Source organism: Macaca mulatta, chromosome 6 (genome assembly GCF_049350105.2).
Source record: "Macaca mulatta isolate MMU2019108-1 chromosome 6, T2T-MMU8v2.0, whole genome shotgun sequence".
Taxonomy (NCBI): Eukaryota; Metazoa; Chordata; class Mammalia; order Primates; family Cercopithecidae; genus Macaca; species Macaca mulatta.
This window is the reverse complement of record NC_133411.1, coordinates 189,008,469-189,026,221: the sequence shown is the minus strand read 5'-3', so window position 1 is coordinate 189,026,221 and position 17,753 is coordinate 189,008,469. Positions and strand designations below refer to the sequence as shown.

Here is a 17,753-nt window from a genome sequence, read left to right as displayed (position 1 = left end):
AATACAAAAATGAACCAAGTGTGCTAGTGCTCACCTGTAGTCCCAGCTACATTGGAGGCTGAGGTGGGAGGATTGCTTGAGAACCTGGGAGGCGGAGGCTGCAGTGAGCTAAGACCATACCACTGCTCTCCAGTCTGGGCAAGAGAGCAAAGCCTGTCTCAAAAAAGAAAAAAAAAAAAAAAAGACGAGAGGCTAGGTGCAGCATCTCATACCTGTAATCCTAGCACTTTAGGAGGCCAGGGTGGGAAGATCACTTGAGACCAGGAGTTCAAGACCAGCTTGGGCAACATAGTGAAATCCCATCTCTATTTAAAAAAAAAAAAAAAAAAGTGGACAAACAAAATGTAAAAGTAACGACATTTGCTTTGCTTTATAATTAGTAGAAACATGCTGAGTATAAGATTGAAAGATTAACTGTGAAGACGTGCCATAAACATATACATTATGTATTTTAGAGTTAGAAATGTAAGCCAAGCTACTCCAGTTTAATGAGTCTTGTTTAATCCAAAAAGTTACACAATCATTTAAATGGAAAACATGGATGTATTATTTACAAAAGCAATGGAAGTAAATCCTTTTGTTTAAAAAAAATCTGCAATATAATATTGCTTTTATTTTTAAGATTCGTAAAAGTGCCATTTTGTTTGGGAATTTGTGAATTATCTGCAAACTAACTCATCTTAGAGTGTGAAAGGATTCTTGGTTCTTGGTTAGAGCTTTTGTCCTTTTTCTTTGAGCCCTTTCTGTTTTCCCTTTGAATTTCTAGGCTGTTGCCCATTGTCTCCTGTTTTCTAGACAGAATAAATTCTTGGTTTCATTCTGTTCTCAGTGGAGACGCTGTCTGTTACATATTCATCACCTTAGAAAAACATTATTGAAATATTTCATCCAATGTATAGATCACTATCTGTTTCCATAGCTGTCTCAGTTTCTTCTGGTTGTTCATCTTCCAATATCATATTTAATAATTTATCACAGATTTTAATTTTTTATGACATACTCAATCATTTTTAGTTATAGAAGAAAAAATCAGTTTTAGTTGGATGATATAGTACCTCTAAAATAGAGAAAAGAATTTGGCATAAATATCAAACAGTCACAAGATTGGGATTTAAATCTTAGACCAAGTTGATTATCAGCCTTGTGAGTTCGGGTAACTGAGTCCTTAAACTAGCATCCTCATCTACCTAAAAGAGGGCGATTGCAAAATTTATTGAGCTAACAAACTTGTTTAATGTGTAACAGTTGTACAATTTTTCTTATGCCTGGAATAAGCAGTAGCTTTTATAAAATTATGAAATCAATTATTTCTTTCATTTTGAGATTGGCAGTTTTAAAAACATTTCTAAGTATACTTTTCCTTCATTCTCCTGGTGTTTTTTCCGTATAACTTTCAATTGTTTAAAATATATCTAGTACAAAAAATAGTTAATCGACAGGTGTAGATTTATACCTGCTATATACCAGGCATCCTGTGATGGACATTGTAGAGATTTTTAGAAGGATGTACAAGCGAGTGTCTGCTAGGAATACTTCTTCCCTTAGGGAGACACACATGCATGAAATAATTGGGGAGCCACTCAGTGCTTAGCTTGGCATACCTACATGGCGGGATCAGCATAGTAGTATTATGAAAGGGGTTCTGACTCAGGTCTGGAAGACTTCATATAGGAGGCATTCATTGTGCTAGGCCCTAAATAATTAGGACTACTTAAGATTTGACCAGAAAGAGAAAATACCCTCAGTAGGGGAACCACATGAATCAGGACTCTGGTTGGAGTAGAGGGAGTCTGAAGGAAAGGTAGAAAGTTAGGTAACTGCAGGTAAAGAGATTTGGATTTTATATGCTGATTGTTGTTTGAACTCTTGTTAGAGCTCCAAACATAAACAGGACACACATGGTACCTCTTTCCATGGAGTTACAATCAAGCAGAGAAGATAAACACTGAGTATGAAGTCATGACTGTGGGAAGTGACTTAGGTCCAAGGGGTCAGAGAGGAGTGCCTTGAGGAAACGGCATCTGAATAGGAGTTGAAGAGTGGAGAAGAGTATTCTAGGCACAGGCCCCTCGGGAGTGAAGGTTCTGAGGTGGGGAAAAGCAAAACAAAAGTAATTTTAAGTACAGGAACGAGACAGCACGGCTCAACATGGTAGATAGGGTAATAGTACGTTCAATTCCAAGCAGAAGTGTGCCTAAAGCAAGGACTGTCAGTAACCGGAGGATTTGAAAGAAGGGAGACGTGGCATCGATGCAGCCTAAGCTGTGCTTTCCAACGCGGCACTAGGGTGTGCCGTCTCACACGTGCTTGTGCAGCAGCCACAGAACCGGGCAGCCAGAGCCCTGCTGAAGAATGGCAGCTGTCTCAAGCAGCTAGCAGGGTTCTTAGCTTCTTCTCTGCCGTCTAATTGGGACCTGGAAAACCAGCAGGAAGCATTGGGTGGGAGTGTGGAGGGAGCCAGTGGTGGCAACAGAAGCCCTACAAGGCGCAGTTCCCACAGGTGAAGCGTGGAGAGGAAGAGTGGAGCAGGAAGGCGTGCGTCCTGGCTGATAGGGTTCTTAATGGAGCCCGTGCTCGGGGTGGGAGAGACAGTGGTTGTGGAAAGGTCCCATTTCAGTCCGGCGAGCTGCACTAGCTGAAAGCCTGTCCTGAGAATGGGGTGAGAAGTTCACGTTAAGTAGCACAGAGAGCACACACTCCATCAGAAGCTTCTCTGGGTCTCGTCTTTTCAGCCAGGCGTTCATGATAAATCTCCGGAATTATGATCCTCTTCTGACTTTTGTATGCTATAGCTCTCTGCCTTTCTGTTTCTGCTTATACTCAGAGAAAGTCATTATACAGTGGCAACTCCTTGCTTTCCAGGCTCCTCCCTCCACAGATAACCCTTCTCGCCCTGTAGGATGGTGCTGTCTACAGAAATTGAAGAGCCCTTGTGTCAGAATCACATACGGTAATTGGAAAGACACTGATTCCAGGATCCTCCCCCCACCCCCCCAGACAGTCTCAAGGGATGGACCCAGAGACCCATGCTTTCACCGTGTGCCAGTTTTGCCCCTCCCTTCATTGTAGGGCAGAAGCAGTAGGTTTGGCAGCTCTCTGTGCTGTGCATTTCAATATGAACTAGTAAGAACTGGTAAAAGTCAAAAGGAGAGACACCCAGATCACTGCTCTTACTGAGTTTGTAGTCCAAGGCTCCTGCAGTCCTCAGAGCCCTCTCTGTACCTCCATAACGGTATTGTCCTTTTCCTTTCATGTTGTCATTCTTTGCATACTTGACTGGCAGTAAGGAAAAGCCCAGAGTTTCATGAAGTTAAAGTTTGTGTCATGTCTTTCGGTTCTCTGCAGTGGTCAGCAAAATGCCCTGAACAAAATAAATATGGGTTGCACTGAAATGATTTTATTAAGATATTTAGTTTGGTTGTTAAGCTTTCTTTTCATTTAAGGCTATGTTTTATACCTAATTTTAAAATTCCACATTGGAATATAAGTATTCCATATATACTGTATGTACCAGTGTAAGTGTAAGCATTTTGTTTTCTTGCCTTGTCAAGCAAGAGCTTGGTCCTGTTTATTCTAAAACATGCCCTTCACCTGGTGACTGAAGGACATCTGTGCCAGTGCCCTGTCCATGACGTCATTGACAGGAAAGGCTACTCAGTATGTGGTTTCACTTGTTACCTCTGGTTAGCAGAGTGAGTTCTTTGTCATGTAGGTAGCGGATCTGTGGTAGTGTGAAGGGGAAGTTATGGGTTCTTGGATAGTTTACAGTAATGCATACTTGTCTGAAAATTATGGATCTGTTTTCCTGGTTTTTAAAGATTTATACAGACTTTACTGTTACTGTTTAATCATCTTAAGTTGTGTTAAATCACTGTCTGATTGAAATAGCTGTAATTTTATCTGTATGTCTGTAAGAATTTTGTGGACATTCTTTCCATTGTTGAAAGGAAGATGAGGTAATTTAGATAAACGTGTAACCAAATAATAATGTTGTTTTTTAATCTTTTTATCAATCAGCAATATCAGATGCTTCTTACTGGGTATTTTTTTTGGATGGTTGAACAAAATTAGTTGAATGGCTCTTCACCTTTTTTCCATCATATTCTCTTAAAAACTTACTTAGTTCTATATTATCTAGCATTGAATAGAAAAATGTCACACTTTGTAAAATACAGAAGATTCACTGTGAATACAAAAAATGCTTTATGAAAACGAGTAAAAAGAAACCACCAACACACTGTAGAATACCTTTAAATATCAGTAATTTGGGCCACTTAATGTAAATCTGTGTTCTTTATTCTAAATGCCTATCGAGGAAATGAGGAATATAAGTATACCATTGTTTTGCCATTTAAAGTTTTTTAGCTTCTAATCGAATGTGGATTTAACTACCTTAGAAAAGATGGAGCTTGAAGTTGAAGTGTACTGCTATGGCAGGAAGTCAGGGTTTAAATTGCATTTATATTTTTGCCTGAGTTTGCACATACTTCTACTGTATCTTCCATCTGTTTCATACATTTTTTTAAAAAATTCGTAATTATCAAAATCTAAAACTGAAACACTTAAGCAGTAGCTTTTAAAAAATAAAAATAGCCTTTAAAAAAATAAATGCAATGGTTCCATTTTAAAACTTCCATAAGCTCTTAATTTTCCTTTTTTCTTTACATCTGAAGTAGAACTGGAGAGTGCCTCCACCAGCAGATACATGAGACTGTCCACTAGCCTTCCTTGCAGGCTCTGTGTCCCAGGTGGGTTGTTTGAAGTCGTCACTTGATTTACTTTATCTTTTCTGTGCTTCTCTTTTCTCACTGGCAGTAGAAGAGGAGGCAGGTAAAACCATATAAAGGATCTACATGGGTTTGAAATACTGTTTTAGAAATCAGTTTCCTGGTTCCAGGATGGAAGACATTCTTAACCGATAGCAGTTCATATGGTGATGGACCTGACCTTGGAGTTAGGATCTCAAGAGTTGGTCTCACTGGCACAGCTGCTAAGCAGAATCATGCAGCCTTAGGTTGTGGATGTTAGAGGTCTGGGTGGGGATCTCTTACCCCTGCAGTGATGCTTACAGTGCTTCTCGATTCAGAATGGAAGTGGAGGACAAGGCAAGTGTTCTTTTCTCTTTTCTCTTTTCTCACTGTGACAGCATAGAGTCACAGTGCCACCAGCTGTGGCATAGAGTCCCCTGTGCCTGTGACACAGGCCTGTGACAGCATAGAGTCCCCTCCCACAGGGTTTCCAGACACCCCCAGGAGAGCTTTACTGCCCCTGTTGAGACCTACTGTCAGATGAGACCCACTGTCAGATGAGACCCACTGTCAGATGAGACCCACTGTCAGATACTTACGTTTGAGGAGCATTTAGAGGAAGAAGGAAAAGGGGCCCCTCATTGGTGAAGGGAGTGGGAATGGCCAAACTCATGAAAAAATGGTAGGCTTTTATATTTGCCTACATACTAACAGTTCTGCTGTTCTTTATTTCTTTCTGAATTTCCAAGTTTCCATTTGGTGTCATTTCCCTTTTTTAAAATCGTTTCATGCAGCACAGATCTCCCGGTGATGAATTCTCTCAACATTTATTTATCTGAAAGTGTCTTTTTTTGCCATCGTTTTTCAAAGACAGGTAGAAATTTTTGTGTGACAGAATTTTCCTTTCAGCACTTTAAAGGCGTTGTTTTGTTGTTTTCTGGCTTACGTTTTTTCTGATGAGAAATTGTTCGCTTTTATATAATGAGTCTTTAAAAAAAAAAAACTTTACTTTTTAGAACAGTTTTACATTTATGGAAAAATTGTGAGGATAGTACAAAGAATGCCCGCAAACCCCGCACCCAGTTTCCTCTGTTAGGTACCATGTGAGATGTTGATTTGTTGTACCACAGTGGACTAATGTTGATACATAATTATTAATCAAAGTCTATTACTTTATTCATATTTCCTTAGTTTTCACCTAGTTTTTTTTCTGTTCTAGGATCCCACCCAGGACACCACATTACATTTAGTCATCATGATCCATTAGTTTCCTCTTGGCTGTGATACTTTTTCAGACTTTGCTTGTTTTTGATGACCTCAACAGCTTTGAGGACTGCTGTTCCAGCATGTTGTAGAATGTCCTTCAACTGGGACATGTTGGATAATTTTCTTATAATTAGGCTAGGGATATGGGGTTTTGGGAGGAAGACTACAGGGATTTATAAAGTACCATTAGCATGCATCCTATCGTATCGAGTTTACGTGCTGTCAGTGTGAGGTACCACTGGTGATGCTGACTTCGGTCACCTGGCTGAGGTAGTGTCTGTCAGCTTCTCCACTGTGAAGTTAACTCCTGTTTTCCCCTTCCGTACAATAACTTCTGACATCACTGAGTACACCCCACACTTGGAAAGTGGGGATTTATGCTCCATCTCCCTTAGGGTGGAGCATCTACAGAATTATTTGGAATTTTTGTGCATGGGTGATTTGCCTCTGCTCCATTTATTAATTTGTTCAGTCATTTATTTGTATCAGTATGGACCCATGAGAATTTATTTTATACTTTGGATTGTGATACAGTATAACTTTGTTACTCAAATTATCCCATCTTTGGCCACTGGGGATTCTTCGTGTTGGCTCCTGTGTCCTTTGACATGCCTCCATTGTTGTGGGTGTTGGTTTTTTGTTTTTTTGTTTTGGTTTGGTTTAGTTTTTGAGCACTTTCTTACTTTCTGGTGCTCTAAGATGTGCCAGGCTCCTTTTGCATATATTTTCTGCCCCTTGAACATTATTGAACTTAATCAGTAATGACACATCAGTCCTAGAATCAGCCATTTTTCCAAGGAACCCTGGTTCTGTTTATTGGCAGAGTAGTATTAAAAACCAAGATCCAGGCATTAGATGTAATGTTACTGCCGAGATGCCTGTTGCTTCTGGGCCTTCTCAGCTGACAGAACAAGGAAATACATGCATGTATCCTAACTCCTGCATATATACGTATCTATAAATATTTCTTTTTTTTTTTTTTTTTTTTTGAGACAGAGTCTCACTCTGTCGCCCAGGCTGGAGTGCGATGGCGCAATCTCCACTCACTGCAAGCTCCGCCTCCCGGGTTCACGCCATTCTCCTGCCTCAGCCTCCCATGTAGCTGGGACTATAGGCGCCTGCCACCATGCCTGGCTAATTTTTGTATTTTTAGTAGAGACGGGGTTCCGCCGTGTTAGCCAGGATGGTCTCGATCTCCTGACCTGGTGATCCGCCCGTCTCGGCCTCCCAAAGTGCTGGGATTACAGGCGTGAGCCACCGCGCCCAGCCTCTATAAATATTTCTATCTGTAATCATCTGTGTTGATGTTAAGCTAACAATGAGTTCATACTTAGGTCTCCAACTTTAATACATTGCCACATGGATCATTGTAGCTCTCTCTCCTTTCTTATCACTGAACTCCCACTCCTAAATGAAGAACCTGGCTCTTGCCATCCTACATCTATTTACTTAATTATTCAGTTCAGTGAATTCTCAGATTTATAAATTCTTTAATGTAAATAACAGATTTGGAGGCCTTTTAGAGTTCTAGTGCCTGGTGTGAAAGCTTCTGTAGCCCACTTTCCTCCCAACCTAAATCTCTCTTGGTTAGAATGCCTAACTCTGTACTTATCATTTCTTTTCCCACTCATTTAAAATTCTTTTATCAAAAACTTGTAAGAAAGCATAAATGTAAGCATCTTACTTGAAAGGGGCACAAAACTGGGGAGGTGAAATCTTGAAACATAAATAAGAGGAAGTATTCATTAAGTAAACCTGCACATGGGTTAAAACGAGTATAGCAAAGGTTTGTGGAGATGTGGCTTAAGTGACAGTTCAAGTGGAGAAGGAGAATGCTTGGGAACCTTCAGTCATGTGAACTCCGTGTATGCCGATGTATGCCGTGGCTTCAAAAAATTCTATTGAAATCTTACGCTGTATCCCTGTGGACACAATCAGATGTAGGGAGATGTTAGTGTCATGCTACTCTTGATACTGAAAGTATTGTATTTGTAGTTAACATTTACGTAAGTGAAGACACTGGAAAACCAGTGTCCAGAAAAGAATAGGATAGGAAATCTCTGTGCACAGGGTCTTATGAAGCATAATTTAGAATGTCAGCGTCATAATGAATAATGTTAGTAGCTGTTTTAACTGATTGAATGAAATAGGAACCATGAATCTATACTGATCTAAAAAGTAAAAGTAAACTGAAGGTTTCATGAGGATGGAATATTTACCTAGCCTCAAAGCACCTCCCCACAGAATACATACTAATTACAAAGGGAAAAAGAGGAACTTCACGGTGCAGATGCCTGGAGGAATCACCTTTACCGAATTATCAAACTGGACTTTATCAGTAATGGCAGATAAAAAAAGCTGTGGGCCGCCTGGCGGTGCACACCGCGAAGAGCACGGTGGGCCGCCCGGCGGTGTGCGCTGTGGAGAGCACTGCCTCACCTCTGTGTCGTTACTGCCAGCAGCACCTGGCCTGAATCTAGCACAGGGAAATACCTTCTACAGATCAACTGGGCCGTGGGTAGTCTTCAAAAGTGCTAAGGTCACAAACACCAAGAAAGACTGAGGGACAGTTGCAGACAGACGGAGATGGCTGTGACGTGACGACTGAGTGCAGCGTATGACTCTGATCTGAGCTGCTGTGAAGAACCTTATTGGGAAAGTCGCAGAAGCTTGGATGGACTTTGGGATTAGATGGTAGTGACACATCTGTGTTAAGCTCCTTATTTGGGGGTTGTATTCTGTTTATAAATTTGTTTGTAGGAAAATGCCAAATATTCGGGAGTGATGAGGCGTCATGCTAGCAACTTACTCTTGAATGGTTCTGGGTTTTTTAGAAAGAGTTTTTATATGATATTTCCAATTTTTCTGTAAGTTGTAGATTATTTTAAAAAAGATTTTGTTTTTTTTTTTAAAATGAATGATTTAAAACTCTAGAATTAGTATGGAAAAAGACTGAAGTGGGGTCCCGGGGAGGCTGTCTTTGAACATTTTAAGAATTGTTATGTCAAAGAAGAATTCTCATTGATTCCAGGATGTGCAACTTAAAGTGGGAATGTTTCTTATATCCGATGACATCTTAGAATTTCTTGACAGATTTTTTTCTTCATGATACATAATGATGTACCTTGTGGTTGATGGTATTTTATACATCAATAAATGAAAAACAGGTTTTATTCAGTGGTGTTTTTCCAGAGGAGAGAACCAAGAGCCACAAACAGACATTTAGAAATTTAGATTTTGGCTGTGTGCGGCGGCTCACACCTGTAAGCCCCGCACTTTGGGAGGCTGAGGTGGGCGGATCACAAGGTCAGGTGATCAAGACCATCCTGTCAGGTGATCGAGACCATCCTGGCCAACGTGGTGAAACCCCGTCTCTACTAAAAATACAAAAAAATTAGCCGGGTGTGGTGGTGTGCACCTGTCATCCCAGCTACTCGGGAGGCTGAGGCAGGAGAATCGCTTGAACCTGGGAGGTAGAGATTGCAGTGAGTTGAGATTGCGCCACTGCACTCCAGCCTGGCCACAGACTGAGACTCCATCTCAAAAAAAGAAATTTAGATTTTAAGGAAAGAAGACTTGTCTAACACTTAAATCCAGGTGACCTGCGGATAGAACCGCTCAGCTGAGAGGGATCAGTAATTTATAGGAGTTCCTGTACTGTGTTGAAAGTTGGCAGCCCCTGGGAACTCTTAACTGAGAGTCTGTGGCTCTCCACCGATTGGTGGCTTGTCTACAGTGCCCACCCGCATTCTGCCTCTGTGTGAAGGAAGAAAGCTTTCTGTTCTGGGCAGGGCCTTGCTCCTGCCCCCTTTTGTTTCTCTTGACATACAGTCAAGAGATAGCATAAGAAGAAAAGCTGACATCCGGGTGCTGTACAGTGGCCCCTTGGCCCTACTTGTATGTGATTGAAGAACTTCCTGCTCAAGGAAGAAAGAATAAAAGACCCTTGGCTTTTGGCAACAGACTGTAGCCCAGTGTCCTCAGGAATTATCAGTGAGTGACTACCACTCAGTAGCTTACACATTCGGCTTCCCAACAGCCGCATGGCAGGAGGCTCAGGTTCAAGCATTAGCAAAATTACAAGTTGGTCATTGCTGTGCATCTGTGGGCGCTGAGGGGTACTGTGGTGGTGATGTACAGCACATCCAAACCGGTCACTTCCACATGGGGAGACTTCAGTTTCAGTTTTGTGCAGCAGACCGTGTTCCTCCTCTCCATAGTCATGTTCTTCCCCTCCTGTCACTGCTCCCTGTTCATCAGAGGTCCTGCCACCATCCTGGGCAGCTTCAGAATCCACCTGGAAAGTGAACACCTAACCAGAGATTCCTTCCACAGACCCTTCAGCCATTCTACTTCTCCAGGAGCCTGGTCCCATAGCTGCTCCCTGGGCCTCATCATCTCACAGGATTGTTACAGCTCGAGTTGCAAACTTCTGTGTCCTGTACCCTGACCAGTGCCTCTTCCCTTTCTCCCCCTGTCTTCAGTAAAACTGTCATTCAGTTTTATTGAAGCTTCCAGTTCCCGGACCCTTTCTTAGTTTTCTCCCAGTTTCCCTCCTGGCTTCACCTCTCCGTCCTGCCTAGACTGCATGAACCACTATTCCAGTCACTTTGCCCAACAGTTTCACTGGGTCAGAGAGGGTTCACTGTCCCGTGTCTCACTTACCCTCAGGGCCGTTTGGCTCCCCAATGCTTGAGTGTCCAGTGAAAGAGTTTGGACTTTATTTGTTTGACAGAAGGGATACATCAAAGGCTTTTCAAAGCAGAGTGACAGGGCAAATCTATATTTTAGGAAAACTGACAAGTCTAGCAGGAAATCTATAATTGATATAACCTCCATCTGTCAGAATTATTGCTATATTCATTTCATAAAAGAATGTAGAATGTGTCTGTTTTTCCCCCTTGAGTTCTTTAAGGGATCAGTGAAGAGAAAAATGAGGACTGGGTATGAAGCACTGAAGGTATTGTGGATAAATGTTTGAGAAGGACTTTCATTAAGTCAGTGGAGTGAGATGAGAACTCCTGGGAGTAGGAGCCAGCAGGACCCACGGAGACACAGGCAGCCAGGGCTCTGCCCCATGCCCAGCTTGACCCTGAATACACCTAACTCTTCCCTCAGCAGCAGTCCTTCTGGACCGTCAAAGATTTTTTTTTTTTTTTTTAAACGGAGTCTCACTCTGTCGCCCAGGCTGGACTGCAGTGGCGTGATCTCGGCTCACTGCAAGCTCCGCCTCCCAGGTTCACGCCATTCTCCTGCCTCAGCCTCCTGAGTAGCTGGGACCACAGGCACCCACCACCACGCCCAGCTAATTTTTTTCTATTTTTAGTAGAGACGGGGTTTCACCGTGTTAGCCAGGATGGTCTTGATCTCCTGACCTTGTGATCCGCCTGCCTGGGCCTCCCAAAGTGCTGGGATTACAGGCATGAGCCACCGCGCTCAGCAGTGTTTGCCCAGGGCTTGGGACATGGGAGTGGTGGGGCATGTCCCAAATATGCTTTGATACTTACAGTGTTGCAGTCTAATTATTTTTATTATTTTTATTTATTTATTTTTTGAGACGGAATCTCGCTCTGTTGCCCAGGCTGGAGTGCAGTGGTACGATCTCGGCTCACTGCAAGCTCTGCCTCCGGGGTTCATGCCATTCTTCTGCCTCATTCTCCCGAGTAGCTGGGACTACAGGCGCCCGCCACCACGCCGGGCTAATTTTTTTGTCTTTTTTAGTAGAGACGGGGTTTCACTGTGTTAGCCAGGATGGTCTCGATCTCCTGACCTCATGATCCGCCCGCCTCGGCCTCCCAAAGTGCTGGGATTATAGGCTTGAGCCACCGCGCCTGGCCTATTTTTATTTTTTATTTTTTTTAAGATGGAATCTCGCTCTGTCACCCAGGCTGGAGTGCAGTGGTGCGATCTCAGCTCACTGCAAGCTCCGCCTCCCGGGTTCACACCATTCTCCTGCCTCAGCCTCCAGAGTAGCTGGGACTACACAGCGCCCGGCTAATTTTTTGTGTTTTTAGTAGAGATGGGGTTTCACCATGTTAGCCAGGATGGTCTCGATCTCCTGACCTTGTGATCCGCCCGCCTCAGCCTCCCAAGGTGCTGGGATTACAGATGTGGGTCACAACACTACGGTCTAATTATTCTTAACTCTTATCAGTCACTGCCTGCTCTGACTGGGCCTTTATTCTGATGCCTACATATCCTTCGGCGTGTGTATCCCTCCTGAAGCTGGGCCAGAGCTCCTCAGATCTTTAAAAGTCAAGTGTCTGAGGCAGCTTTAGGTCAGGGTCTTTGAACCCTATCAGGCTTTAGGGGTGGAATTTGGGGAGAAGGCCCTTTCTCCTAGGAGGGGACTCCTATATAACTTTCACCAGATTCTGTAAGAGATTTAAGACCTAAAATGGCTAACACTCCAGTCCTTTGCAAGTGTCGGTGGTGGACTTTCGTTCTGCTGGCCTCTCTGCTGTCCTCCTGCCTGGTCGGCAGGGTTGGGCTCCTCTGCCCGGCTCTTGTCTGTGCTGTTGTAAGGACGCCACTGCGAGCAGCTTCTCTCCCTAGTCCGAAAGGTTCCCCTTTGCTCCTGAAGGCACGTGGATTTTTGCATCAAGAGCAGGTAATTCTCTACTCTCTTTAAGAGGTGAAAGGAGCCTTATCATAGTATGTGTTCAATAAATATTGTTGAATGGATGGTTGAAATAATTACACACTTCTTTTCCCAAACAGCTTCCCTGTTGAAATTAGTTGGTGTTCTTATTTAGTGTTCTTTGAATAGAATTACATGGATTGGTTTCCTTGGCTACCTGTTCAGCTTTCCCTACTCCTTTTCCAGCTTGAGTCTTCAAGAGGGAGCCTCAACTGATTTCTAAAACCATTTGTACCTGGTGTGATTATAAAGCAATGAGACTGATTGTCATATGTTGTTTGTGGGATCCGTCTCAGTTACTTTATAGCCATACCTGGTATCTTATACCACAGATCATGGCCTGTTGAACAACATTTTAAAAGAGATTTCTAAAGGGAAATTTAAAGTGGCTTAGCATTATTTTATGATTGTCTCTAACTTACTGATGAAAACTCTTATTTCAGGAAGGTAATTAGATGTTAATTAGATGTTTATTGCTTGCTTTAATTTTATAGTTTTTTTGTGGATTTTTAATCAGTATTCTGATAAACTGCTCTTCTAATAAAGTGGCTGTAAGAATTTTGAGTAAGGTAGTAAAAAGGTGTATGTTCCATTGGGTTACATTTTCTGTAAAACTCCTTTTACTGTTACATTTCTCTTCTTTTTTTTTGAGGGTCTCACTCTGTCACCCAGGTTGGCATGCAGTGATGTGATCTCAGCTCACTGCAGCCTCAACTTCCTGGACTCCAGTGATCCTCCCACCTCAGGCTTTAGGGGTGGAGTATGAGGAGTACTCCTGAGTATCTGGGAACACAGACATGTGCCACCATGCCTGGCTAATTTTCCTGTTTTTGTGAGAGACGGGGTTTCGCCATGTTGCCCAGGCTGGTCTTGGACTCCTGAGCTCAAGCAATCCACCTGCCCCAGCCTCCCAAAGTGCTGGGATTACAGGCATGAGCCACTGCACCCAGCCTTGTTGAATTTCTTTTTCAGTTGCATGTAGTCTTCTGTGACTGCATGTAACACAGTGGTTCTTTTAGCTAAATGTGGTAAATGAAACATGTAAAACCAAAATATTTCAATGTGTTATTCATTGAAGAAGCATTGAAAAGGACAAGTTTTGGGGACTTTTGCTTGTTTGTTTTGTTGGTTTACATTTGTATGTACAAACCTTATTCAGATTCAAATAAGTGGTTATAATTTTATCTTTCCCAAAATAAAATATTTATTTCCCTTCTGCTGACCCCTGGTCCCTCTTAGAGTCTCTCTGGAGAAGGCAAATGTAGAAGTTATATGTTGCCACCAGCAGCTTCAGCTTGTGAAAGGACAATTGCTGATAGATTGATAGAAGTTTCTCTGTTTTCTTAAAAGACACTGGGAAGTTATTTCCCTTGTGGAGGAGGAAAGGGATAGCAGTTTCCTGCTGTCCATAGGAATAGATGTTCAATTCCTCTAATGTTACTACTTCTGGAAATTATATAGGGGAAAGGTCTAGGTAACTATAAAGCAACTTAAGACCATCGTCGTAATTAACTTACATAGCCTGTGACTGTGGGCAGACTTCTGGACAACTGTTAGAGGCTGGAGGTATTTTGATGCCAAACTAGTCCAGAATGTTGAAGCCTGGACCTGTCTCTGGAACATTTGATTTCCAGAAGAGTTCTGGGGTAAACTAGCAAGGAGCCTCGCTCCACTCAAGTCCGGACATAAGACCCAAGTTAGTTTCAGATGTCACTAATAAAAGGTACCACCATTTGGCACTTTGTAGCTCTGTTACCAGCTGTGTGTCCTGTGTCTCGGTGAGATTAGAAAGCGTGGTATCCTGTACTTGTTTTTGTTCCTTGCGCTAGTTCTACAGACAGTGGGTGCTCCATGAATGTTCCTAGATTAGTGCAAGAAGTACCAATTTATGCTATAAAAACAGCACTTTACTCCATTTCTTAAGGAATTAAGACTTTCTGAAGATCATTTTAAAATAGAAAAGATTTTACAGTGTAAATCTACCATGATGTTGATACACTTCTGTTGCTGTATAATGTTATATTGCTGTCTGTTGTCACATTTGGTTGGTTTAATACTCTTTTTTAAATGTAGTTGTCAGACAAGTTAATATGGTTCTTAACACTGCAATCGTTCTATGCCTTATGTCTGTTTAAGTCTTAAGTACCACACAACAAATTACATGTTCCCACTTGGTGCCAGCATACCCAGCTGCAGCTTCATTTCAGTTGAGAAGTGGAGTTCCCATGCCCTTTCCATTACCAGATATTACGGTAGTTACCTAAGTAGTGTGTTTATATATTTGATGTTTCTATAAATTTTAACTGTCACTTGAGTTATATATTTATTTTATATTACAGGCACTGGAGATATTATTGCTGTCATGATAACAGAATTGAGGGGTAAGGATATTTTGAGTTATCTGGAGAAAAACATCTCTGTACAAATGACAATAGCTGTTGGAACTCGAATGCCACCGAAGAACTTCAGCCGTGGCTCTCTAGTCTTCGTGTCAATATCCTTTATTGTTTTGATGATTATTTCTTCAGCATGGCTCATATTCTACTTCATTCAGAAGATCAGGTACACAAATGCACGCGACAGGAACCAGGTGAGCTCAGTACTCAACAGTGATTGGTTCTTACCAGCCAGAGTTCACAGACATCTGTCGTGTCCATGCATCTTACTAACATGTTTTTTCTTTTAAAAAATGTTGTTACCTTACTCAGTCATTTTAATATGTTGAAAATGTCTACACAAGTATTTAAGGGATATTTAAAATAACCTAAAGGATACTACATTTGTTGTGATCACCTAGAATAGTCTGTTCAGGTAGATAGCTTGATATCATAGTATTATCTAGATAATTCTACTAATTTGGAGAAATATCACATAGTTGCATTTTTAAACTAGTAACTTTGGATGTTTCTGGAAATGGGAACTAGGAGGGGGGTTAGGGAGACTTCATACTACCCCTTCCTGTGTGAAATTCTTTCCCATGTGAATTTTGAACTGGGAAAGTATTATCTATTTAGAAAACGAAATCAGTGGAAAACCTCTGTCATCTAAGCTCAGACATGGTTGGTACGGGTGAGGTGGGGAGGACCAACAGAACACATTTCTCTGGATAGTCATCCTAGAAGTTCCGTTGACAGCACATCTGAGGTGCTCAGGGAATTTGGGTTGAGTGAATAAACCTAGGAAAAGCAGTGTGCTTCCCTGGTATGAGGGCCTGGAGACGGTGGCTCTCAGTTGGTAACTTAAGTTTGTTTGATGTGCTGTGGACAGAATACCCACCCTAGGAGCCAGGTTCGGGCTGTTAGGTCCCTAGCCTAGACTTTGCATGTGGAAAACTAAGAAGTGACTTGCTTGGAGAGTGGTTTGAAGCCAATTTTTGTATAACGCTATCTTCTCCTAACACAGTACATTCAAATCCCTGTGGGGACAGGGACACTGGGATTTTTATCCTTCCTCTTTCTAGTGGAAGCAGCACAGACTTTGGCACAGAACCAGTCTCAGCTCACTTCCCTTCTGTGCCGCCGGTTTCCCATGATCCCTCATCCCTGATGGACAGTTTATTTAGCATCTCAACTTCTTTCTTCATCTGAAAGTAGATATAAAATACCCAAACACTGTAGATTATTGAAGCTTTATGTGCCAGGCTCTGCCTGTGCACTTTTAATTTTTTTTATTTTGATAATTTTTATATTTGTAATTTTAGACTTAACAAAAATGTGCAAGATAAGTGTTAGGTATTCCCCTCACTCAGATTCTACAGCTGTTAATGTTTTACTATATTTCCTTTTCTAGGTATCTATACTTTTTTAATTAAAAAAAATTTTTTTTAAGAGACAGGGCCTTGCCCTGTCACTCAGGCTGGAGTGTGGTGGCAGTCATGGCTCACTGCAGCCCCAACTCCTGGGCTCAAGCGATCCTCCAGCCTCAACCTTCTGAGTAGCTAGGACTGAAGGTATGCATCACCATGCCTGGCTAACTTTTTAATTTTTTGCACAGACCAGGTCTTGCAGTGTTGCCCAGGCTGGTCTCAAACTCGGGCTCAAACGATCCTCCCACCTTGGCCTCCCTAAGTGTTGGGATTATGGGTGTAAACACCATCCTCAGCCTTTGTATATATACCTTAACAAAACTATTTGAGAGTAAGTTTGAGATATGATGCCATGTTACCCTTAAATACTTTGTTGTATATTTTTAAAAACAACATTCTCTTACATAACCATAGTGTGGTTGTCAAAATCAGTAAATTAGCATTGATATAATACATTATCTGATTGATAGACCTTTCTTGGGTTTTGTAAAACTGGCTCAATAATGACCTTTATAGCAGAGAAAATCCTGGATTGATTGGAGCTCATTGGATTTTGCATTCAGTTGTCTCTTCTTACTTGGTTTTATGACATTGATGTTTCTGAAAAGTACAGATCAATTATTTTCTATTTGAGTTTATGCGATGTCTTATGTTCCTTCATGATTAGTTTCGGGTTATATGCATTTCAGGAAAAGGTAGATTTGCTTGCATTTGTAAGAGATAATACAAATACAAAGAGATCTCTTATCCCTTCACTCATTTTCTCCCTGAGTAAAAACGTCTTGTATAACTGTGGTCAGTATCATAACCTGGAAATTGGCATGGATAAAATCCACTGATCTTCCTGAATACACTGAAATCTCCCCATCTCTCCAGTTTAATTTGTACTTATTTGTGTGTGTGTGTTTGTGTCTGTCTTTAGTCTGTGCAGTTTTGTCGCATGTGTAGATTCACGTGACCAACATCACGGTCAGGATACAGACCAGTTCCGTCACAAGGGTCCCTTGTGCTGCTCTTTTATAACCAAACCCTTTCCCTAATGTACCGCTCATCGGTTTCTCATCTCTATAGTTTTGTCATTTCAAGAATGTTAAATTGGCCGGGCGCGGTGGCTCAAGCCTGTAATCCCATCACTTTGGGAGGCCGAGATGGGCAGATCACGAGGTCAGGAGATCGAGACCATCCTGGCTAACACGGTGAAACCCCGTCTCTACTAAGAAATACAAAAAATAGCCGGGCGAGGTGGCAGCGCCTGTAGTCCCAGCTACTCGGGAGGCTGAGGCCGGAGAATGGC

General features: G+C 42.0%; 1 protein-coding gene and 1 non-coding gene across 12 annotated transcripts in view; both read left to right on the top strand.

The window, feature by feature from the left end:
- The window catches only part of RNF130 (ring finger protein 130), a 111,946-nt gene that overhangs the window by 42,822 nt on the left and 51,371 nt on the right, over window positions 1-17,753 (top strand). For 4 of the 11 annotated variants that reach the window (XM_015141641.3, XM_015141639.3, XM_028850018.2 and 1 more), the window contains exons 3-4: window positions 4,674-4,748; window positions 14,994-15,244. In XM_015141641.3, the coding sequence (XP_014997127.2) occupies window positions 4,674-4,748; window positions 14,994-15,244 (326 nt within the window). The remainder of the gene's footprint in view (window positions 1-4,673; window positions 4,749-14,993; window positions 15,245-17,753) is intronic. The other 7 variants (XM_028850016.2, XM_028850015.2, XM_077937534.1 and 4 more) reach the window with 2 other exon arrangements.
- Window positions 12,884-12,978, top strand: MIR340 (microRNA mir-340). The gene has a single exon (NR_032482.1). It is a non-coding gene; the product is annotated as a microRNA mir-340 (primary transcript).